The following is a 26175-nucleotide window of genomic DNA, read 5'->3' as shown; positions in this document are numbered from 1 at the left end:
CTTTGAGTGTAAGTGACTGTGTGCCGAATTTGAAAGAAAAAAAAAACTTCCTATAGGCATTCCTCACAAGAATGTGAGTGTCAGAACACAGATTGGGAATCAAGAGCAGATCCAGTCGAACTCGCAGAGAAACAATTTAGCTTATAATTCAATCGGCAGGCAAAAACACAGTCCAGGAACGGGCAGAATTCAAAGGCAGACTGGCAGTCAGGTACAGGCAAACAATCCAGACGGGGCAGGCAGAGGACTTGGTCGGAGACAGGCAAAGTTCACAGGCAGGTAGGCAGACAGGTTTGGGCAAACAATCCAGACAGGGCAGGCAGAGGACTTGGTCAGGGACAGGCAGAGTTCACAGGCAGGCAGGCAAACAATCCGAGACGACAGGCACATTTGCAAAAATTAGACCTATGGCATGGATTGTTACTTTGCTGTGTTTAAATCTGACAGCAGGAGGGATGTCAACATTTTATGCAATTTTGGGCCTTTTTTTGAGTTTTTTTGCCCTAAAACAAGGAGGCGGTTCTAACTCCCCCTGGGTTGTTTCAGATTTCGTACTATTTTGGCTTTTTGAGTTTTTAGGTGGACCCTTCAAACTGTCCAAGTTTCATCAAAATCGGTGACGTAGCATGTGTCACCCCCGCCTGGTCCTCTCATGGACACACTCTTAAACCGTAGACGGGTTCAACAGAGGGAGGAAGAATAGAACACTGATGTTGAATTTGCAAAAAGTTATTCCGACTCCATAAGGAACGCCAGGCCAGCGTTAGTAACAATGTTGCAGTTGTGGCTGCTGGCCGTGGCGTTCGATTGGAACCTCATAAAAAATCTCTGGGGCGATTTTCACCATTATTATGACCGCCGCACAGCGAAGCGGCGGTCATATAGGTTTAGTCAGATTTTTTTCTTTTTTTTTTTTTTTTTCTTTTCGCATGCCCAAATTTCCGTCAATGATTCCCGGGACACTGAAAGACCGGGGTACACGAAACTTGGTGGACATGTAACCCCACATGGATAGCATGGAACCATCGTTTTTCGTTTTGATCTGTAGCCCCTCCGCTGAATTGGACCCCCCGAAAGGAGGGTAGGGCAGACACAGTTTTCTGTGAATATCTCGAAAACCGTAGGGTTTAGGAGGACCATTTTTTTTGTATGTTGATCTCAAGGGGCCATGTCAACCCATTCCATAACCACTCATTTCATGTATAGCGCCACCTAGTTAAACACAAAAAAGTAAAAATGAGGTGGTGTAATTGAAGGTATCTGTGACCTAACATAGTCAAAACTGCACAAAATTGGAAGTGTAGGATCATTATGACACCCTATGTATGCACGCCAAGTTTTGTGGAATTCCGTTCATGGGGGGCCACACAATAAATTAATTTATGTTACTATACACCAACTGGCCTGTAGGTGGCCGGAGACAGTTTTCTGTGAATATCTCGAGAACCGTAGGGCCTAGGAGGTCCACCTTTTTTTTGTATGTTGGTCTTAAGGGGGCATGTCAACCCATCCCATTACGACTTATTTCATGTATAGCGCCACCTAGTTAAAAATTAAAAAGCAAAAAATGAGGTGTTTTCATCTCAATATCTCTGGCTGACAAGGTCAAAACTGCACGAAATTAAAAAGTAGGATCATTATGACACCCTCTGAATGCATGCCAAGTTTTGTGTACTTTCGTTCATGGGGGGCCTTACAATAAAATAATTTATGTGTACATTTAGTGACGTACACCAACAAGGATTCCCGGGACACTGAAAGACCGGGGTACACAAAACTTGGTGAGCATGTACTCCCACATGGATAGCATGGAACCGTCATTTTTCGTTTTGATCTGTAGCCCCTCCGCTGAATTGGACCCCCCGAAAGGAGGGTAGGGCAGACACAGTTTTCTGTGAATATCTCGAAAACCGTAGGGTTTAGGAGGACCATTTTTTTTTGTATGTTGATCTCAAGGGGCCATGTCAACCCATTCCATAACCACTCATTTCATGTATAGCGCCACCTAGTTAAACACAAAAAAGTAAAAATGAGGTGGTGTAATTGAAGGTATCTGTGACCTAACATAGTCAAAACTGCACAAAATTGGAAGTGTAGGATCATTATGACACCCTATGTATGCACGCCAAGTTTTGTGGAATTCCGTTCATGGGGGGCCACACAATAAATTAATTTATGTTACTATACACCAACTGGCCTGTAGGTGGCCGGAGACAGTTTTCTGTGAATATCTCGAGAACCGTGGGGCCTAGGAGGTCCACCTTTTTTTTGTATGTTGGTCTTAAGGGGCATGTCAACCCATCCCATTACGACTTATTTCATGTATAGCGCCACCTAGTTAAAAATTAAAAATCAAAAAATGAGGTGTTTTCATCTCAATATCTCTGGCTGACAAGGTCAAAACTGCACGAAATTAAAAGAGTAGGATCATTATGACACCCTCTGAATGCATGCCAAGTTTTGTGTACTTTCGTTCATGGGGGCCTTACAATAAAATAATTTATGTGTACATTTAGTGGCATACACCAACAAGTTTTCGGGACACTGAAAGACCGGGGTACACAAAACTTGGTGAGCATGTACTCCCACATGGATAGCATGGAACCGTCATTTTTCGTTTTCATCTGCAGCCCCCGGCTGGACTGGACCCCCGAAAGGAGGGTAGGGCAGACACAGTTCTCTGTGAATCTTTTATGGTATGTTGGTCTCAAGGGCCCACATCAACCTGGCTCATAATCACTCATTTGTGATTTGCCCCGGTAAAAAAATGAAAATCAGTAGGATTAAAAAGAAAGCCAAAATAAATATTCATCATCATCATCATGGCTGCATTTTCAGTATTGGCTAGAAGTAGTCGTTTGTCCACTAGATGGCGATCGTTGCAGTGAGGCGTAATTTTGTTGGAAGTTAAAAGTGGGTTGGAAAAACAATGGACGCTTCATACAAGGACTGTAATTTACCGCAGCGAACATCTAATAAGGATAGGACGATGTTCACATGAAGTGTAATTCCCATTTCTTCTTGAAGCCGAAATAAATCTAAGGATGTTTCTCGGACATGCTTGGTTTTTACTGCAGGAAACGTTAATCTTGTAATATCAATAAGGACCTAGGTAATGTTACCGTTAGCGTTGGTTGAGTGATGGAGGCATTTGATTGATTGCATTTGTAGAAAACTATAAATGCGGTTATACCAAGCAAATTGATAGCAGCACTGTTTGTATCTTTCGACTGTCATTTATTGCACGTGCTACAAAATCATTCTGTGCAATGGAAGATTTACCAACGTTATAACCGGTCTGATACAGTTTTGCCTATACATGCGTGAGACTGAGACGCCTGTTTATTTTGTTTTTAAGTGCGTGCAGGGTGTGAGAGGGGAATCGATGTGCTTTGATTACAGCTTGGTAGTTGTAGTCTGTGAAATTAAAAGCTGCGTGTGTGTGAAGTATCCAAACAATGACACCTTCATTTCATTATGGCTGCTTTAGCAAAACACCTTAAGCTACTGTGTAGTGGGTCCCATTTAGAAGTGGCTACTTCATTGCGCTTTCCTTGACTCATGGAGCTGCGTGAATGTTATTACAACTTTTCGCCCGCGATATGACAGTTTAAGTCCGCTTGATACTGTAAGGCGTAAGCCATTGGTTTCAAAGGAGATTTTATTTGTGTCGCCAGCATAGCCTATTGACAATTTATGTTGTCAATAGGCCTACCTTATAATCCTACCTGTAGCTTAGGGAAGCTAACAACTTTCTATTAGGATCTAGTTTGTTAGTTACCGTTTTGTCATAACTCCCTGATGCATTTTTGCATTTAGAATAGCCAGAGCGTGTATATCTCAATGGGAAAATTAAACAATATCGGTGCCTATGGACTAGGCTGGGTGAACCCAGCCTGATCTGCCCGCTATTTATTTTTGATTTCTTAAAAGATTGAGCTTGGTCTGATGAAAGCCAGACTAGCCATGGACCTCAGTTAAACAATGCAAGGGAACATGAATCAGCCTATATTTGCACTAACAATAACGGACAAAAGCTTTTCAACTTTGGCCCGTTAAAATGTGTATGAACAGTCTAGCGGCGCATTTCATCAAGGCCCATTTGGACATGTCAGTTATTTGCACCACTGGTTAGATGTAAAACAGCATTTCGTTTCAGACTAGGCTACTGTTACTTAATTTGTGCATTAACAATAACGTTTCAGACTACTGTTACTTAATTTGTGCATTGACAATAAAGTATTTAATGAACTAAAGATGACTAAAATCTTATGTAGAAGAAGAAACATTCACAAAAAAATCCATCCATCCAAAAATGACCTTTGTTTTTGATAGCTGTTGAAAACGGCATGGAACTGACAGAGATGTTTTTTGTTTATAAATACATACAAAATAAATAAATAAATAACATTATGCTGATACCTTTTTTGCTTTTCCCAAATACAATGTAGCCTACAGGTGTAAGTGACCTTTCATCAATCCAGTTGCAATGGATGAACTGTGATGAACTGCCCTACTTGTGATTGTTTAGAGATTTTAAAGGTTTTATAACAATTCTACATCTTCTTTGGCTATTCTACAATCTATTCACCTTTTCAGCACCAGTAGGGTACTTTCTGTGCAGCCGCCACACACACTCAGGCATGCCAAACAAGCATACACAAAAAGTTTCAAGAGTGGGGGATGGAGTAAAATATGGAGACAAATTGAAGTGTGATTTATTTTCGCGGAACGGATGTACAGGACTGAGCGGCGGTCATATTTTGTACCGCTATGCGGTACATCTAGTTTTTTTAAGCACAGAGATCCGGGGCTATTCCCAAGACATCCAGGGCTATACCCTCAAATGCCCAGGTCTAACGACACTGATCTCTGCAAATATACATTTCCTACAAATATAGCCTACATTTGTCAGATATTTTGCCACGGTTGTGGCAAAATATCTGACAAATGTATATTTGTAGGATATTTTAAGGCAGGGGTCATTGCATGATTCATTATTTACCCAACATGAAGCTAGAAGTGCAGCTTAAACAAAATTTATTTCTGTGGTGAAACACATGTAGGCCTGTCAGCAGTTTTGAAGGACATGTTGATTCAATTTGGATCAATGCTTACAAAAAGTCACCTGGGGTACCGGTTAATATTTACAGGACATGAACAGGCTACTTCTAAAATCACTATAAATGTCAGATTTACCCTTAAGATAGCACTGACAAGGGAGGCACTGAGGGTAAGTCCACTAATTCCAAGCTTGCCAATTAAACATTATATCATTATACTGTTTAATGCCATAAATTTAACTTTAACACTTTACCCTCTTAAAATCAAATAATCTCTCACTGAATCCAAAATGTACAATAAACTGTTTAGTTTAGCATAACATTCCTTATAACCATCTTTTTGGTTTCAGACGTGTGTCTGTTTGCTCTGTTTGTCTGTTGATCTTGTAATGCCGGATAGAGTTACTGACAACATTACAATCATGCCTTATTTATAATGACCATTTAAGGTTTGTTAAGGTATTATAAATTATTTTATAATGTGCAATATAATGTGATGTGTTGCGTCATGACATGTATTATATGTATGGTGAAACAATACAATACTCAGCCCTATGTCTGCCAATGTGTGTGTGTTCCTGCTCTGAACAGGCCATAAGATGAGAGTGATTGTGCATTGTGGTGTGGTAGCTGCCCTGCTCCTGTCTATGGCCTTGGCCGCCCCACAGGGTGACCATGAGGGCCATGACCACGGGCCCCACACAGCAGAGCATCACCACCACCTCCACCATGGTGAGGACGAGCCCCATCCACAGCACGAGGGCCAACACAACCAAATGCTCAGTCAACCCAATGCTGACTTTGCCTTCACTCTCTACAAGAAGCTGAGTGCTCTACCCCAGTTCCAGTCAAAGAACATCTTCTTCTCCCCACTGAGCATATCCATGGCTTTGTCCATGCTGGCTCTTGGAGCAAAGGGTGACACTTTCTCCCAGCTGTACCAGGCTCTTGGCTATGCTGAAATGACCCCTGAGACTGTTAATGAGGCCTATGAGCACATCTTTCACATGCTGGGCCACAACCAAGAACACATGCAGCTTGATGCAAGCAATGCTGTTGCTGTTATGGAAGAGGCCAAGGTCATAGATAAGTTCTTGGAGGACGCCAAACACTACTACGAGAGTGAGGCAATCTCTGTTGATTTTTCCAAACCTGATGTTGCAGTGCAAGAAATCAACAAGTACATAGCTAAAAACACCAACAACACCATCAATGATATGGTGAAGGAAGTAAACCCAGCCACCGTAATGATGCTTATCAACTGCATTTATTTTAGAGGTAGGTGTGGTTCAAGGCACAGTGAAACAACCTTGATTTCCTTTATGCTGGGGACTCACTCACTCAGCCAATGACATTTGTGTGCTTTCCAGGTGAATGGATGGAATATTTTGATCTGGAAGAAACTAAAAAAGGAGACTTCCAAGTGGATGTCAACACAAAGGCATCGGTAGACATGATGCAGAATAATGGCTTTTATGAGTTCTATGAGGACAAGGAGAACTTCACCACTGTGCTCAGACTTCCATACAAGGGCAGCGCATCTATGATCATCGTCATGCCGGACGAGGGGAAGATGAAGGAGGTTGAGGACAGCATTTGCCGCCATCATTTGAAGCACTGGATGCACGCTATGGAATCTAGGTAATGTATTTGTCCAACGATTTCACACAATTTAAGAACAATTATAGGCCTACTTTAAAATCAGTGCGTACAATCATGAACTTCAGGGGCTAAGTCTTTCCATCATAGATAGACTATTACTTATGCCTGTTTCTATTTCTATTTCAGTAATCTGATTGTTCACATGCCAAAATACTCCATCTCTGGCAAATTCTCACTGAAAGATACCTTGGAGTCAATGGGTGTTGTCAGTGCCTTTTCTCATACAGCCGACTTCACCGGAATGACGGACCAAAAAGTAAGAGTATCAGAGGTATGTATCAGACATATTAAACAGTATAGCACATGAGGACATGTTTTGTGTGTGGAAGTACACAATTACAATTGATGGGTAATCGTTCACGTTATCCATTCCATTTGTTTTATCCATTCATTCCACATTAAGGTGGAACACAAAGCTGTCCTCAATGTGGACGAGAAAGGCACAGAAGCAGCTGCAGCCACAACAGTGGAGATTGTACTCATGTCAGCCCCTGTTCAACCGAAGACGCTGAAAATCGACCGGCCTTTCTTAGTGTTCATCACAGATTATAACACTAAAAGTATTCTGTTCATGGGCAAGATCTTAAACCCTGCAGCCGAATGACCATAATATCTGACTGTACTGTGCTTTCACAGTGTGAAAGAGAAAACTGAGAAATGTGACACGTTTTGAAATATATGTAATAAATATTACATGATGTACAGCACAATGTAAATATCAATTTATTATTTGTTGCATACAAATATCAGGGTTATTCTCTGTCTGTCCCTCTCTCTCTCTCTCTCTCTTTCTCTCTCGTCCATTTGTATCATGAAGGCCTAAACGGGCAGGGCAAAAGAGGACTCATGCAGGCCATATCAGCACCTGATGCTGTAGCACAGATCATTTTCTGTTGTATAAGTATAGTAAGTATATATACTCTTTTGATCCCGTGAGGGAAATTTGACTCTGCATTTATCCCAATCCGTGAATTAGTGAAACACACTCAGCACACAGTGAACACACAGTGAGGTGAAGCACACACTAATGCCGGCGCAGTGAGCTGCCTGCAACAACAGCGGCGCTCGTTTCACTGTGTTGTAACAGTTTTTGACAGTAAGCAGTCTCATGCTACATACACATCTGCATAGAGTTGGCAATCAGTGATTAGAGATCTTCATGAAATCTCCCCTAGGGGTTTTCAGTCCATTAAGCATAATGGTACCATGTAGACGAAGTGAATAATCTAATGTAATAAGGAACGATATTATTATTATTATTATTATTATTATTATTATTATTATTATTTATCATCATCATTATAAATGAGAATGAACATTTACATAATTCTACCATGAACGATTCTGTGATTATTTCTTGCAAAAACTCAACAAAATCTTCAGATTGTAATAAGTAGGCTACTTTGAAGCCATCACATCATATCTTTTACCAAAAAAGCACAAACTTTTATGTATGTATAGGATTATACTAGGATCTTTTAATATTTTATTTATATTATAGCAAACATATATCCTAGTACTGTGTGTGGGATCAAGCATTCTATAAACTTATAGAAGAAACAATTAAAGTAAAATACATTTTCTAGGTTGCTAGCTACTTTTATTAGTCAGTTGTCTCAGATTTCATATCAGCCTGGATGATACTGAGGCATTTAACAATCCTTATACAGTACCAGGAACTGTAACCCAGGATAAGGAGTAAGGCCTATGTTAAAAAATAAATAGTATGAAAATTAAATGAGAGGCACTTAAGCCTTAAGTTCAAGTTATTTGTTGGTCACATACAATTATGTATGTAGTGAAATGCTTAGTCCTCTGACTTAAATGACTGCAGACAGTATATTATCTAGAATGTAAATAAACAAGGGAAATCAATAGGAGATAGAAGATCAGTGATAAGTATGAATGGCAAATAAGTATGCTGATGGGATGCACGCTGATGTGCATGAGTAAGTGCATTGAGGTTTTGTCATGTGCTCTACAGTAGGTACAGTCCTCAGTCAAGATGTGGACGGACTTCTTAATAATGCCGTGCGTATCATATTTGAGACATGCATTTCTGAGACCCATTGCATCACCATGAGATATAAACTTTGCATAAAACCCTGTTGTATACAATCTATTAATTGTCCTCTGCCCCCTGTTGGATACCTTTTGCACTACAACAATTCTGACATGTAGTTTGTTAAAATTCAAAATGGTGGAATCTCATTAGTACCCTGCCGATTATGTAAAGGTCAAGGATATTGGTAATTTGATCATTTTATGGTGAGATTTACCTTTACATATTTATCAATATTTTAAGATTAAAAATTACTTTGTTCAAAAAACTTAAAATTTCCAAAAATTGTAAAATGTAGTTTGGTGTAAAATCGAGCAGAAAATGTTTGATTCACAATTGATACAGCAGGTATTTAGTGGTAAATCTTTCAATGGGCATAGTTATTTTTTTCTGGATGTTATATGTATTTTATGTCTTCCATCCATAGTCCATAATACAGTGTTTTAATGAATCAATTACACAATTTACAGATTGAAATGTGATATTCACAACAAATAATTAATAACTCTTATTCATAATTCATAAATATCTATGGCTAATTTATAGATGGCTAAAAGGGAAAAGGCTAAAAGGAAGTTCTCTCTAGAATATGTCCTGAATTTCCTTGATGGCAATTTGAGCGACATACAGGGCCTTGATGATGAAGCGGAAGATATAAATTGGACTCCCCAAGGTCAGGTGAAACACTGGGATCAGAAGACGTATACGTTATGGTTCCCAGAACAGCCATTGTGGAGACAACAAATTTTTGGGTGGTGTTGAGTTTTTGGATATGCTCTCTGCCCTGCCCTGTACAAATACAGTTTGAAAACCAGGAGATGGTACTTGGTAGGCCACTGTCCTCTCCATCACATTCCCCTTTCCCCCCCCACCCCAGTTTTTGAAGTTCAAAATGAAAGAAAAGGATGGAAAAGCCAGCTGTTTAAAGAAAAAAAAAGATTTGAATGTTATGGATATCCAAAGATCTTACAGATTGCAAAGGTCTTGTTATTGCCCAAATTGTGTGTAATGCCCAAAGTATCAAATATGATACAAACAAAAATTGTGTGTAATGCCGAAAGTATCAAATATGATGCAAACAAAAAAACACACTTGCAAATTATTTTTGTTATTTATTTTTTTATATTTTGTTAAAGGGCCTAATTGAGACTTCAGATTTAAAAAAATAGAATTTTCTGTCCATTATTTCTTGGTTTAGGCATTAAGAGCTATTTGAGAAAAGGAACATTTTAAACTAAACTAAAAACTGACCTGTGATGAGATGCCAGTTCAAGACCAGGCACTAGATGCATATATTTCAGTAGACATCCTCGCATGAGCTATCTTTAGTGTGTTTATCTAAGGGTGTGGTAGGCTACCCACTGCCAACAATAACTGTAGCTGCAGGAGAGGCACTGAAGGAGTGACTGGAGCTACTGTACATGGAATGAATAATCAATTATAGTTCTAATTGATTGAATTGAAAGTCTGAAAGGGTTCCGGTGACATGGCCGCAACTTGAATGAGCTCCCCAATCAACCCCTCATACTATTATTGAACATTTGTTATAACCTACGATAAAGACTAAAAAATGATTAACGTTACATGCTGAGGAATGAACCTCCGTTCGGGCACTTCAATAAAGTTTGATAAACGACCGTCAAACAAAAAGTTACAAAAGAGCAAACTGCAAGAGGCTCAAAGAATTCCGACAGGATACACAGCGAGATATAAAAACAATAATGCAACAAACTTCGGACTTACGCCAAAACTTGGAGTTGACAATATCTCGGGTGGATCAGCTGGAGGACAGAGTGAGTAATTTGGATGACGCTGACACTAATAATCATGAAACTGTTGAATTGATGGAATCGCGAATTGATGAACTTGTTGATCAGATGGAATACTTGGAGAGTAAATCCAGGCAGAACAACCTGTGTATCTACAATATTCCCGAAAAAAGCGAGGGCAGTAACACGACGGCCTTCCTTAGTCAGATGCTAGCAGACGCCCTTGGAATATCTGGAGATCTCTACATTGTGCGATCCTACCGTGCCTATAAAGAGCGTCAAAACTCAGTACGGCCGATTATTGCTACTTTCCTCAACTTTGACGCAAAAAGAAGGGTGCTACAAGCGGCATGGGACAAAAAGGAAGTGATGTACAAGGACGCACGAATCAACCTCGATCATGATTTTACTTTCAAAGTTAGGCAACAGAGATCACTATACAAACCTATTCGGGAACAACTAAAGGCCCAGAATATCAAGGCGCACATTCAAGCACCAGCAAAGTTGAAAATCTTCTGTAACGATGGAACTACAACGACCTTTGCAAACCCAATAGCTGCCGCTAAAGAACTGGAGGAGAGGGGTCTATACAAAGCTGGCAGAGTGATAACGCACCATGTTGGTGAATGAAACTCAGGTATACTATAAGATTATGTCTGATGGAAATAAGATGGTTAAGACTCATTGGACTTGTTATTTTTTGTTTTATTGTTGGACTATCTGCCTTAGTTGTACTCTATCTCTTCAGTTAAATTATTTGAGATAGAGTGAAGAGAACAAATGATTTATAACTAGATGTACCGCATAGCGGTACAAAATATGACCGCCGCTCAGTCCTGGACATCCGTTCCGCGAAAATAAATCACACTTCAATTTGTCTCCATATTTTACTCCATCCCCCACTCTTGAAACTTTTGTGTATGCTTGTTTGGCATGCCTGTGTGTGTGTGTGCGGCTGCACAGAAAGTAGCCTACTGGTGCTGAAAAGGTGAATAGATTGTAGAATAGCCAAAGAAGATGTAGCATTGTTATAAAACCTTTAAAATCTCTAAACAATCACAAGTAGGGCAGTTCATCACAGTTCATCCATTGCAACTGGATTGATGAAAGGCCACTTACACCTGTAGGCTACATTGTATTTGGGAAAAGCAAAAGGTATCAGCATAATGTTATTTATTTATTTATTTATTTATGTATTTATAAACAAAAACATCTCTGTCAGTTCCATGCCGTTTTCAACAGCTATCAAAAACAAAGGTCATTTTTGGATGGATGGATGTCTCTTCTTCTACATAAGATTTTAGTCATCTTTAGTTCATGTAATACTTTATTGTCAATGCACAAATTAAGTAACAGTAGTCTGAAACGTTATTGTTAATGCACTAATTAAGTAACAGTAGTCTGGAACGAAATGCTGTTTTACATCTAACCAGTGGTGCAAATAACTGACATGTCCAAATGGGCCTTGATGAAATGCGTCGCTAGACTGTTCATACACATTTTAACGGGCCAAAGTTGAAGAGCTATTGTCCGTTATTGTTCGTGCAAATATAGGCTGATTCATGTTCCCTTGCATTGTGTAACTGAGGTCCATGGCTAGTCTGGCTTTCATCAGACCAAGCTCAATCTTTTAAGAAATCAAAAAATAAATAGCGGGCAGATCAGGCTGGGTTCACCCAGCCTAGTCCATAGGCACCCGATATTGTTTAATTTTCCGATTGAGATATACACGCTCTGGCTATTCTAAATGCAAACATTTAGTTATTACAAAACGGTAACTAACAAACTAGATCCTAATAGAAAGCTGTTAGCTTCCCTAAGCTACAGGTAGGATTATAAGGCAGGCCTATTTACAACATAAATTGTCAATAGGCTATGCTGGCGACACAAATAAAATCTCCTTTGGAAACCAATGGCTTACGCATTACAGTATCAAGCGTACTTAAACTGCCATATCGTGGCGCAAAGTTGTAATAACATTCACGCAGCTCCATGAGTCAAGGAAAGCGCGAATGAAGTAGCCACTTCTAAATGGGACCCACTACACAGTAGCTTAAGGTGTGTTGCTAAAGCAGCCATAATTAAATGAAGGTGTCATTGTTTGGATACTTCACACACACGTGCTTTTTAATTTCACAGACTACAACTACCAAGCTGTAATCAAAGCACATCGAATTCCCCTCTCACACCCTGCACGCGCTTAAAACAAAATAAACAGGCGTCTCAGTCTCACGCATGTATAGGCAAAACTGTATCAGACCCGATTGTAGCGTTGGTAAATCTTCCATTGCACAGAATGATTTTGTAGCACGTGCAATAAATGACAGTCGAAAGATACAAACAGTGCTGCTATCAATTTGCTTGGTATAACCGCATTTATAGTTTTCTACAAATGCAATCAATCAAATGGGCCTCCATCACTCAACCAACGCTAATGGTAACATTACCTAGGTCCTTATTGATATTACAAGATGAGCGCACCTGCAGTAAAAACCAAGCATGTCCGATAAACATCCTCAGATTTATTTCGCTTCAAGAAGAAATGGGAATTACACTTCATGTGAACATCGTCCCTGTCCTTATTAGATGTTAAGCTGCGGTAAATTACAGTCCTTGTAGGAAGTGTCCATTGTTTTCCAACCCACTTTTAACTTCCAACAAAATTACGTCTCACTGCAACGATCGCCATCTAGTGGAAAAGCGACTACTTATCGCCAATACTGAAAAATGCAGCCATGATGATGATGATGAATATTTATTTTGGCTTTCTTTTTTGATCCTACTGAATTTGTAATTATGTATCGGCCGTTCTAATACCGATGGTATGTGGGTGCCTGTGTGTGTGCATGTTTATATGTGTGCACCGCCATTTACAGGCCAATGAGTGTACAGTCACTAAATGTACACATAACCTAATTTTTAGACCCCCATGGATGAAATTTCTACGAAACTTGGCATACCCCAGAACCCCAGAGAATGCCAGGTCAATCATACACATAAAATTTGGTGCAGTTCTGAACATCTTAACTGAAGATATAGGCGATTAAAAGCAGAATAATATTGCATTTTCATTTTTTACCGGGGGGGGGTGCAAATCACAAATGAGTGATTATGAGCCAGGTTGATGTGGGCCCTTGAGACCAACATACCATAAAAGATTCACAGAGAACTGTGTCTGCCCTACCCTCCTTTCGGGGGGTCCAGTCCAGCGGGGGGGCTACAGATCAAAACGAAAAATGACGGTTCCATGCTATCCATGTAGGGGTACATGCCCACCAAGTTTTGTGTACCCGGTCTTTCAGTGTCCGGGAATCCTTGTTGGTGTCGTCACTAAATGTACACATAAATTATTTTATTGTAAGGCCCCCCATGAACGAAAGTACACAAAACTTGGCATGCATTCGGAGGGTGTCATAATGATCCTACACTTTTAATTTCGTGCAGTTTTGACCTTGTCAGCCAGAGATATTGTGATGAAAACACCTAATTTTTTACTTTTTAATTTTTAACTAGGTGGCGCTATACATGAAATAAGTGGTAATGGGATGGGTTAACATGCCCCCTTAAGACCAACATACATAAAAAAGGTGGATCTCCTAGGCCCTACGGTTCTCGAGATATTCACAGAAAACTGTCTCCGGCCACCTACAGGCCAGTTGGTGTATAGTAACATAAATTAATTTATTGTGTGGCCCCCATGAACGGAATTCCACAAAACTTGGCGTGCATACAGAGGGTGTCATAATGATCCTACACTTCCAATTTCGTGCAGTTTTGACTATGTTAGGTCACAGATACCTTCAATTACAACACCTCATTTTTACTTTTTTGTGTTTAACTAGGTGGCGCTATACATGAAATGAGTGGTTACGGAATGGGTTGACATGGCCCCTTGAGATCAACATACAAAAAAATGGTCCTCCCTAAACCCTACGGTTTTCGAGATATTCACAGAAAACTGTGTCTGCCCTACCCTCCTTTGGGGGGTCCAGTCCAGCCAGGGGGGGCTACAGATCAAAACGAAAACGATGGTTCCATGCTATCCATGTGGGGTTACATGCCCACCAAGTTTCGTGTACCCGGTCTTTTCAGTGTCCCGGGAATCATTGACAGAAATTTGGGCATGCGAAAAAGAAAAAAAAGAAAAAAAAAAAAATCTGACCAAACCTATATGACAAGAGCGGCGGTCATAATAATAGAGGTAAATTATGATTGGTATATTGGAATACTACATAATTGTTGGAAACTGCAATTTGGTTACTCTTTGTTTAAATTATGAATGTAAATTTTTGGTTGAATAAATGGAATGAAATAAATATCTAAATAACTTTAAGCTGGCTAAAATTATCCGTAAGTAGGGCTAAAGTTGAAAAAAGGGGGGAGGGGGGTTTCTACAAGTTGAGGGGGATAAGGGATGTATTTGCCTAAGTTGGCCGGTACATTGTGCCCTTATGATCATATGACAACACTCACCAAAGCATATCACCTTATCTGGGGGTGGTACAGATGGAGCCTTCCATTATGTGTATATGTTTTGTACTTAGTGGCTTTTTGTTTTTCCTTTTTTCTCTCTCTCTTTATTGTTTTACATATCCTACCATTTGCAGCAGTCAAAGAGACTGGTATATGGTCTTTCATACTTTTCACCTGGTCCATTATGGATAATACACTAAAATTAGTTACATGGAATGTTATGGGTCTGGGACACCCTATCAAGAGGAAAGAGATACTTACAGCACTCAAAAAAGAGAGAGTAGGGGTTGCTCTACTGCAGGAAACTCAGTAGGTGAACATCTCAAACTACGTAGAGACTGGGTAGGACAAATATATTATTCCTCTTTTAAAACAAATAGTCGCAGAGTGGCTATCCTGTTCCACAAGCACATACATTTTGAATTAATAGACTCTATCTCTGACTCAGAAGGAAGATAGTTCTGGTTAATGGTAAAATTGGTGGCAAACACTTAACGATACTTAATATATATGCCCCCAACATAGACACTCCAACATTTATTGCTGAAACAATCACTCTGTTTAACACACACTGTTCTGGTATTGGTATAATGGGAGGGGATTACAATCTAACAGTTTCTCCTCTGGATAAGACCCCACACTTAGCAAGATCTAATCCTAAATCAGCAAAGGTGTTGCAAAGTCTATTGGTAGAAACAGGATTAGTGGATGTATGGAGAGAAAGGAACCCCACAAAGAGAAATTACACTTTTTACTCTAACAGACATAAAAGCTACTCCCGCTTAGACTATTTCTTCCTCCCAAAAAGATGTATGAATCTGGTCTCCTCTTGTGAATTACATGACATTTCATTATCCGACCATGCAATGGTTACTATAGAAATTATCTTACATGAAAATTAATCATATAAATTATCTTTCCAAAATGTGGAATTTCAATAATTCACTATTGCAAGATGATATTTTCCGCAAAAAAATGTCAGAATGGATTGATGACTTTATCTACCACAATCTGTCATCTGGGTTATCTCCATCTATAATATGGGATGCTGCAAAAGCTACTTTGAGAGGACATAATTATATCATACTCCTCATACAAAAAGAAGGAAAGATAACTTATATCTCAAAGTTTGAAAGAAGAATTGACACATAGAGAAACCTTACACAAGCATCACCATTCTGAAGAAAACTGGAATAAATTAAGTATAGCCAGAGCTACTGTAACCTTAATTTGGACTACACCAACTATATTAAACAAAGGGCTATATATGCTAAACAAAGAATATATGAATTTGGAAATAGGCCAAGTAAACTATTAGCACATTATCTCAAGAAATAACAAGCTCAAAGAACAATAATGGCCATTAAAACTGATCTGGGGCTAACGTATGACCCGTTAGAAATCAATAGAAGCTTCCGTACTTTTTACAGTAAGCTTTACACTTCCGAATTGGACTCCGGTCCTGATGTGGAAAACTTTTGGAGTGGTCTGTCCTTGCCTCAGACTTCTGTAATGGATCAACATGACCTCAATCAGAATTTTACTGAAGAAGAAGTATTTTCCACTATTAAATCATTACCAAAAATTAAATCTCCAGGCCCAGATGGATTTACTGGAGAATTCTTTCAGATGTTTTGGCCTAAGCTTAAATCAATTTTTATGTTGATAATGAATGACTTCTGTAACAATAATGTCCTCCCTGACTCTATGCATACTGCAAGAATCTCTGTGATTTTAAAAGAAGGGAAAGACCCTCAAAACTGTGCCTCTTATAGACCGATTAGTTTGCTCAACTTTGATTACAAAATTATTACGAAACTGTTATCAAGAAGACTTGAAAAAATACTTCCTAAGCTAATAAAATTAGATCAAACAGGGTTTATCAAAGGCCGCCGATCATCAGACAATACTAGACAATTGTTTAATATCATACATCATTTAAATCAGCATAAAACCCCCACTCTTTTAATATCCTTAGATGCAGAGAAAGCATTTGATCGCATTGAGTGGCAATTTCTTTTTTCAGTTTTAAAGAAGTTTAATTTGGGGTCAAAATGTATTGAATGGATTAAAGCTTTATATAACAAGCCGAATGCAACAGTCTGTACAAACAAAATAGAATCTACAAAGTTTCAGTTACATAGAGGCACTAGACAATGATGTCCTCTGTCCCCAATGTTATTTGTTCTTGCATTAGAACCTCTTGCAGAGGCAATCAGGTGCAATCCTGAAATAAAGGGTGTCATAATAGGTAAGCAGCAACATAAAATTTCATTATATGCAGATGATATTTTATTATTCACTACTTCACCTACTTCCACTTTACCTCATATCCTGGCAACAACTGATATCTTTGGTACTTTATCGGGTTATAAAATCAATGTACAAAAATCTGTGGCCTGCCCTATCAATATTTCCAATAAGGATAAAACAAACAGAGAATGCCCCTTCCTTTGGTCCATAAATGGATTTAAGTATCTTGGAATACAAGTAACACCTAAACTTGACATGTTATACAAAGAAAATTATATGCCATTATTTGATGATTGCAAGAATAAACTCTACACTTGGTCTTCCCTTCCATTGTCTCTCATAGGGAAGATCAATGTCATTAAAATGAGTATACTTCCTAAGCTCATATATGCTTTCCAGATGCTTCCATGTTATCTCTCAACTTCTTCTTTTAAACTACTTAATAGATATATAACAACATTTATCTGGAACAATAAAACACCAAGGATCAGATTTGTTACATTAATGAAAACTGATTCAAAGGGTGGGTTAGGACTACCTAATCTCCTGTGGTATTATTGGGCTTGTCAAATTAGAAATGTGATTAGTTGGAAGGTAGAAAATAGTTCCCTTTGGGTATCAATGTAATCACTGATGTGTTATCCTTTAGATATTAACTCATTAATTTTCACCAATACACTTCAATACTCCTCACATGTAGAGGGCTTGTCCCCACTACAGTCAACACTGAAAGCTTGGCAAGACTGTAATAAACATTTAGGCATACAAGGTCATATATGTAAAAATTCACCCATTGCTTTTAATCCTGACTTCCCTGTATTATGTCAAACTGACTTTCGCAACTGGACATCTCAGGGTTTAAAAACTTTTTCTGACCTACTCATGAACAACTTTCAAACTCATTCAAAACATTCAAAGATATTTGCACAGAATTTCAAATCCCAAGATCAGACTTCTTTAAGTATTTACAAATTTGTCATCTTATTTCTTCCTTACTCAGTAAGCAAATGGTCAGATTACACAATACAGAATTTGAGCAATTAATAAATTCATCTAGCTCAGTTAAAGGCAAAATCTCCCAGTCATATAGAATCTTATCTGCAACTCCTCTAATTCATTTCTACCTTTAAAAACCAACTGGGAGCAGGACCTTGGGCTGTCTTTTAGCAATGAGGACTGGATACATTTATGTAATAAGATGACTACTCCCTTAGCCACAAACATTAAAATTAAAGAAACCAACTACACATTTTTGTACAAATTCTATTTGACCCCAGTGAAACTTAATACATTTGACAATTCAATCTCGCCTGTTTGTAGAAAATGTAATGATGAACTTGGAACTTTTATGCATTTGTTTTGGGAATGTAAACCTGTCTACTGTTTTTGGGAGATGGTCCACGAGGCAATTCAGGATATTACTGATTGTGTTTTTGAATTGAATCCTATGCTGTACCTGATGAATTATAATGAGGACAGCTGGTTTACATTGGAAAGGAAAACTGTGATCACAATACTTTGTCATTTTGCCAAAAAATGTATCCTTACAAACTGGATCTCTCAATCTAAACCTACTTTGGGCCAGTGGCTGGAACAGATAGTTGCATTTCTCCCACTGGAGGAATTAACAAGTGAACACCATGGTAGATTACATTGCTTCACATCTATGTGGTCCTCAGTATTAAAATACTTAGAGAGGAGGAAACAACGAATCATGAGCTAAATGGGTAGGATCCATTTGTTTTCCCTTTCTCTCTCTCCCATTCCTTTTCCCTTGTAATCTTATGTGATGTCTGTTAATGTCCCATTTTTATTATGATATGTCTATAATGTCTGTCATTTTATGTCTGTTTTGGTGCTCTTGTCTCTCTTGTTTTGTCTATTATTACACTTTTTTTTTTCCTTCTTGTCCTTTATGTGTGTATATATCTGTATGAAAAATTACAAAATTGTAAATAAAAAAAAATATATAGTTCTAATATGTTTACATAGGCAGAATTGGTAAGATGTGTACCATCCTTTTAAGAATTTGAATATGAAACCATATAGGTTATATATGAAACCATAAGGCATCACAGAATAGTGCAGAATCATTAAACAAAACAAAGAAAGTAATGAGATGATCCCTTTACAAAAGTTAATACTCTTAGTCATTAATACTGTGCATTGCCCCATTTACCTGCACTTTTAAGGTTACCCCAGTGGCTCAATGATATTGAGGTCAGAGGACTGATGGCCACTTCAGAACCCTCACATGTTTTTTTTTTGTAGCCACTGAAAGGCTCATTTGGCCTTGTGCTTCAGATCACTGTCATGTTTGAAAGTCCAAAAGTCTCTTTTGTAACAAAGTGTAAGTACGTGTTTAAACCGCAAATGTTCTCCAATAAGCATGAAAAGCCGCCTGCATTAAACATTTCCTATTTGTGTTACTTCCCTTACAGAAATTTCAGGTTTCTGGCGAAAAGTTGCCATACATTTGTGGCAAGGTCATGATCACATGCAAATTAGGTTTCTGGCAAACAGTTTTGGTTAACTTTTGTCAATGTTGCAGCAAATTTGCAGCAATGTCATATGCTGGTTTGTCACCAGAAGTTCACTGGAAGTTTGCCATTATTGGATAAGTGTGGTGGCAAACCACTGGCGAACACATTTGCCACTATAGCAGAGTAGTGTCATGGCATACGAGAAAAAATATATAACTGATGGGTGAATTAACAATTTATTTACCAGTAAATCATAAAGGTAGATGTGTGACCAATATCACTTACAGGAACAGGACAACATTTTAGCTTATGTCTCCGCCAGAGTTAGATAAGATGATACATACCCTTCTCATCTCTGTGCGTGCAGTCTGTGACTGTGCTCAGTCTGAACCACCCACCGTTAGCATAGCTTAGCAGAGTTCATTGAGGTGGGCCGTTCCAAATAGCCAAATAGTGAGAGCGAGCAAGAGAGAGAGAGAGAGAGACCTGTGACCAGCGGTAGATCAGAAGAAATCAAGAGAGTATACATGAGAAGAGATGAGAAGAGAAAAGTGTCAGGAAGAGAGGCCAGAGAGAGCAAGGCCTCCTCCAAAAGAAGTGAGCAGGCAGGCCAGAGTCTCCAGCCAGTCAAAGACAAAGTCAAAGTCTGTGTTCTCTTTTATCTAAAACAACTTAAAGGGACACCAGGCAAGCTTGATGCTTTTTCTTTTCGAAACTCCCCCTCGCTCGGTCTGAAGCTTTTTTCCTTTTCTTTGCATCTTCCGTCAAGGGTTTTCGCTGCTTCTTCACTGGCTCTGCCATTATACACACATTTGCAACAATCTAGAGTTTCGTTAGCCTGCCTCTGTGCTGTATGCAGGATGTAAACTGATAATGCTTCGGTCGGCAGGTAGGATACACCGAACTTGCAAGTGGGATATTCTTCTTACAGGCAGTAGGGGCGGGCGAGAGAGTCTTCATTCGCCCTGTAATGAGTCATTTAACCATATACCAACTTACGAAGATGATTAATTAACACGAAAACGTTGCCTGGTGTCCCTTTAACATGTTAACATACTGTATATAGACAGCATGCATCTGGAATCACCAGGGCATCTCTCCTATCTGCAAGCAGGGGGTGTGGGCACATCTAATCAGAGAATGCATCAAATATCCCAGGTTACAGAAACATCATGCATTAGGGTCATTCCACGTCAGTTCAACCAGGGCCCACGCACTTAGGTCTCAAACAATTCTGAAAAAATTACCAGGTGTACCTATGTTACCCAGGAGACACACTGTAAAATTACTCGTATGTAAGATCAATACTTTCCAAGATACAGCCAGTTTTACAGGGGGAGGGGGGTGTCGATTTTGTCCAGCCTCTTTTTTTTGTCAAAGTTCACAAGCCCACAGCGCAGGAACTAAACCATGTAGGAGGCTCAAATTTTGCATGGTGGTACATAAATAGGAATAGTATGTAGCAAAATCGTCACGTTTGGTCTGGATAATCCTGCATGGTCATAGCTGTCCCTCAAAGTTGATACAAATTTTATTGGAGTTTTTGGCTGGGCTCTGTTTAAGCCTTTAGAAGACATATTTGTACTCAACATAGGCTCTTGATTTATTTTCCTTACTGAGATAAGTAGAAACACTCTCACAAAAAGCAATGAACAGAAAATAAATCCCTTCAGGGTCTGAACAGCAGACCTTACAAGTCTGAAAAATAATTTTGGTTATCATTTTCAGAGCACCCAAACACCTTGTGGGAATATGCAAAGATTTTTTAAATATGTTTTTCCTTATTCTCCATGATCCCTTCTTTTTGAAAACACCAATTTGACTTGTATTATGCAAATCTTTCTTTTTTATTTTCCACCCTGAACATGGGCAAAATGCCCCATTGACATCAATATGTTTTATATAGAGTCACCACACTGCCACCTGTGGTTGTATAGAGTAACCTGTGGTAGCTCTATACAAAACATATAAGAGTAATTTTACAGTGTGTCTCCTGGGTAACATAGGTACACCTGGTAATTTTTTCAGAATTTTTTGAGACCTAAGTGCGTGGGCCCTGGTTGAATTGATGTGGAATGACCCATTAACTTTACTGTTCTCCAACTGCCAACACGGCATTTCTCGCATGGAGACGTGAAATGATGTTAGACACAAGCAGATTATTTCTCCTTTGACAAATATAGTTAGAGTTCTATTTACTGTGGTCCAGGAGAGGCCCGGGACTGAGTTAGGCCCTCAGCAGGGTGACGAGAACCGAGACCAAATGGCAGCTGAAACCAGAGACTTTCTAGTTCACTCTATGTATAAACGGAGGTGCTGCTGATTACAAAAGGTTTTGTCAACATGAGACCTTTCCACTGTTTTAGGTATGCAAAGTGGTGGCCTTACACAACGTCACTGCAAAGGCATTAACTGTAATCAAAGATGCCATAGGTGTGAAAACTAACCCTTAATAGTCCATTAAACTTTTTTTTACCACTGTCTTACTGCCTCACTGTTTGCGTGCTATATTAGCACATATGCATAACCCCTCCCTCCATCCCACAGCCGGATTGTGGCCACACTTATACCTTTTCTTAATATAGTTTTATATATATATATAGTTTTTCTTTTTTATATTACCTTGTCTACTCTCTTATATGTCCATATTTATTTTATGCTGGTCTCTAGACTTTATTCTTGCATTGTTGCACTGTTGGACTTACTCATTTGCACCATCACCATGACACTCATTCACACAGAGCACCTTACTTTACTATGCACAGAGAATCACAGGCTCAGTACCTGCCTCAGTCATTGCAAAGCCTCATGATTAATCACCCTCTATGTGGATACTGTTTTTAGACTTTAGACTAGACTTTAGACTCTAGATTTATATTTTGTGTTATTTAGTATAATTTGTATTTTAGTATATTCTTTATCTTCTACTGTCCTTATTGCTTAGCAGTGTTTTTTATATTATATACTTTTGATTACTTTTTTCTGCTGTTAGTAAATGTGTGTGTGATGTCTGTATGCTACTGAGACCTTGAATTTCCCCTTGGGGATCAATAAAGTATGTATGTATGTATGTATGTACATGTATGTATGTATGTATGTATGTATGTATGTATGTATGTATCTATCTCTTATCTATCTATCTATCTATCTATCTCTCTCTCTCTCTCTCTCTCTCTCTAAACCTGGGTATGTCAACTTGTGTGCCAGGGCCATTTGAGTGACTGGCTAATATTTCACAAATTCTGCCATGGTATGTAAACTTGTAAGCACAACTGCACATTTCCATCAGAGTTTAACTAACAATCCTATTTAGAACGCCAGACTGGTTGGGTTCATTTTGCCACCATTACCAACATTTTAAATTATGCTTGAATATATTTATGTATTTTAAAGACTTTGGGCATGCTAAATAGCATAAACATGTTTAGAGTGGACTTCAAAAATAGATCTATATGTTGTGAAATACCCAGTTCTGTGGGGTTAAAGGCCATGTTGCATCAATGTGGGTTGGCTGATTAGAAGTTAGTTAATGCTTAGTGAAAGTGCCTCAGGTATGTTTTGTTAATATTTACAGAAAGTGGCAAATCTAATCCCAAAATGGCTATAAAATACTGGATGTAGCCTGGTAGTTGTCACTGACAAGGGGATCACCTAAGGTAACTTCAACTAAGTCTTGAATATTGAAATACTAAATACCAATTTGTAAATAGTGTAAATAATCAGATTCTGTCTTCCCAGTATTTACTTAATGCTTACTGAAAGGGACTATGGGTTTGAACGTGAGTTAATATTTACCGGTACACAATTTGTGGAATACAAGTATGTACAAAAGTATGCATTTTGCAATTGTCTAGTTGTTTCTTTTAGCAACAGAAAATACAGTTTCTGTGTCAGCTGTTGGCCATCCTGTTACTGTGAATTAATTACACATTCATTTATTGTACTTTCCATTCTAAACTACAATTTTAGAGTTCTATTGTCTGATGTTAAGAATGGATAACATTTTGGATAAAGGTCTTTTTTGTGCGTTGAACTATAATGGCTCTCTATTTTGCAACCAACAATTGCATGTGGTCACACACATTAATTGTTTGATATGCAATAGCTCCTTAGCACCAGATAGAATTAGTGATAAAATTAGAATTATGCCTTGTTTATAATGTGGAATTATATCAGTTCATATATCATGCACTTTTGATACTTTCATAATATCCAGTGGAATAAATGATGAAAAAATGATGAAACAATACAATACTCAGCCCTATGTCTGCCAATGTGTGTGTGTTCCTGCTCTGAACAGGCCATAAGATGAGAATGATTGTGCATTGTGGTGTGGTAGCTGCCCTGCTCCTGTCTGTGGCCTTGGCCGCCCCACAGGGTGACCATGAGGGCCATGACCATGGGCCCCACACAGCAGAGCATCACCACCACCTCCACCATGGAGAGGACGAGCCCCATCCACAGCACGAGGGCCAACATAACAACAAACTTCAGGGACCCAATGCTGACTTTGCCTTCACTCTCTACAAGAAGCTGAGTGCTTTACCTGAACAGTCAAACATCTTCTTCTCCCCACTGAGCATATCCATGGCTCTGTCCATGCTGGCTCTTGGAGCAAAGGGTGACACTTTCTCCCAGCTGTACCAGGCTCTTGGCTATGCTGAAATGACCCCTGAGGCTGTTAATGAGGCCTATGAGCACATCTTTCACATGCTGGGCCATGAAAAAGAAAACATGAAGCTTGACGCAACAAGTGCTGTTGCTCTCAGGGAAGGAGCCCAGGTCCTAGATACGTTTTTAGAGCAGGCCCAACATCATTTTGGGAGCACACCATTCACTGTTGACTTCACCAAACCCGACGTGGCCACTGAGGAAATCAACAAGTACATTGCCCAACAGACCAACAACACGATCACCGATATGGTGAAAGAGGTGGATCCAGACACTCTCATGATGTTAATCAACTGCATTTATTTCAGTGGTAGGTCTTGCAGATGAGCAATAATGTGATGGTTTCATTGGGCGGGGTGCTTGCTACTTGAGGTATAACTATCATTTTTACATCCGGCAGGGAAATGGCAAAGCCCATTTACCACGAGGCTAACAAAACCAGCCGATTTTCACGTGGACGAAAACACAAAAGTGACCGTGGACATGATGCACTCCGAGGGTGAATATGAATACTACGAGGCCAAAGGGAACTTCACCACAGTGATCAGGATTCCGTACCATGGCAGTGCATCGATGATCATCGTCCTACCCGACCAGGGGAAGATGAAGGAGGTTGAAGACACCATCAGCCCTTCCTATGTCAAACACTGGATTGAAGCAATGGAAGAAGGGTAATGGTTGTGTGATAATGCATTGTCTGATAATAATACAAACTTGTAGGAAGTCAATCAAGGAAGTCAAGTAGAAAATCAATTCAATCGAACACATTAAAATAGCTACATCACATGGCAATGGCTTTGAAATATCACTGTAATACTCGATTGACAACACTGCATATTTTTGTTAATTGTATACTGAATAAAATGTATGGTTTTGTTTCAGGCCTGTGAAGATTATTATGCCAAAATATTCTATTTCTGGAAGATTTTCATTGAAAGACATCTTGCAAGCCATGGGTGTTGTCACTGCTTTCTCTGACACTGCAGACTTCTCCCCAATGACATCTGCAGCAGTCAAGGTATCAAAGGTAAGCATAAGAAATGTTATATATTAGTTATAGCATGGACATGTGGTGTGCATTCTTGAACTACCTTGAAGAAATGCAGCTTGTAAGTATTCCATCAATATATCATTGCAATCCCTTTTCCATTTCTTGTGTAGGTGGAACATCAAGCAGTCCTCAATGTCAATGAGAAAGGCACAGAAGCAGCTGCAGTCACAACTGTAGAGATTGTACTGAGAGGTATATTCATACCACAACGCAAAGTCATTGAAATCAACAGACCATTCTTCGTGTTCATTACAGACAAGAGCACCAAAAGTATTCTCTTCATGGGCAAGATTTCAAACCCAGCAGCAAAGTGAACAGTATTCTGCTATCAAAATGAAGTTCATGTCTAATGTCGAATTTACATAAACAACATACATATTTGGGGGAACACAATAAATGTTTCATACTGTACAATGGCTGAGACACGTTTTTATTGTTGGGATACATATGAAGAAAGACAAATCGCAGTGGCCTAATACACATTTATTAAAGTACATATACTGTATATACAGTATGCATCATATTTGGTTGTAAGCAGTCTCATATTTCATTCACCTGAGAATAGGTTGGCAGGCCTATCTAATACTGGATTTCAGATTTACAGATAATCTACAGATAATTTGTATGTGCTCATGCCTCCTGAGCAGGACTTAAGAATTAGTTAGAGAATGTCTGACAAAATATTATG

General features: G+C 39.0%; 2 protein-coding genes across 2 annotated transcripts; both read left to right on the top strand.

Annotated features, from left to right (window-relative positions):
• The first annotated feature begins 5146 nt into the window (after positions 1–5146).
• On the top strand, positions 5147–7429 carry LOC125299348 (alpha-1-antitrypsin homolog). Its single transcript, XM_048250591.1, has 5 exons — positions 5147–5233; positions 5655–6341; positions 6434–6704; positions 6852–6996; positions 7129–7429. The coding sequence occupies exons 2-5, from the start codon at positions 5663–5665 to the stop codon at positions 7327–7329; spliced, it is 1296 nt and encodes a 431-aa protein (XP_048106548.1). The 5' UTR covers positions 5147–5233; positions 5655–5662; the 3' UTR covers positions 7330–7429.
• Positions 7430–23326: 15897 nt separating this feature from the next.
• On the top strand, positions 23327–25898 carry LOC125299584 (alpha-1-antitrypsin homolog). The gene is made up of 5 exons (XM_048250914.1): positions 23327–23421; positions 24066–24746; positions 24837–25107; positions 25319–25463; positions 25598–25898. Exons 2-5 carry the CDS (start codon positions 24074–24076, stop codon positions 25799–25801), a joined length of 1293 nt encoding a protein of 430 aa, XP_048106871.1. The 5' UTR covers positions 23327–23421; positions 24066–24073; the 3' UTR covers positions 25802–25898.
• Positions 25899–26175: the final 277 nt, after the last annotated feature.

Source organism: Alosa alosa, chromosome 8 (genome assembly GCF_017589495.1).
Source record: "Alosa alosa isolate M-15738 ecotype Scorff River chromosome 8, AALO_Geno_1.1, whole genome shotgun sequence".
In the NCBI taxonomy this organism is placed as follows: domain Eukaryota; kingdom Metazoa; phylum Chordata; class Actinopteri; order Clupeiformes; family Clupeidae; genus Alosa; species Alosa alosa.
Note: the sequence above shows the minus strand (reverse complement) of the source record. Positions and strands in the feature narration are given on the sequence as shown.

Bases quoted from the DNA above. Each gene is read 5' to 3' on its own strand.
- LOC125299348 (XM_048250591.1), top strand. From the start codon at position 5,663: ATGAGAGTGATTGTGCATTGTGGTGTGGTAGCTGCCCTGCTCCTGTCT. The intron at 6,342-6,433 runs GTAGGTGTGGTT...TGTGCTTTCCAG, and splicing joins CAACTGCATTTATTTTAGAG to GTGAATGGATGGAATATTTT. The intron at 6,997-7,128 runs GTATGTATCAGA...TTCCACATTAAG, and splicing joins AAAAAGTAAGAGTATCAGAG to GTGGAACACAAAGCTGTCCT.
- LOC125299584 (XM_048250914.1), top strand. From the start codon at position 24,074: ATGAGAATGATTGTGCATTGTGGTGTGGTAGCTGCCCTGCTCCTGTCT. The intron at 25,108-25,318 runs GTAATGGTTGTG...GTTTTGTTTCAG, and splicing joins ATTGAAGCAATGGAAGAAGG to GCCTGTGAAGATTATTATGC. The intron at 25,464-25,597 runs GTAAGCATAAGA...TTTCTTGTGTAG, and splicing joins CAGCAGTCAAGGTATCAAAG to GTGGAACATCAAGCAGTCCT.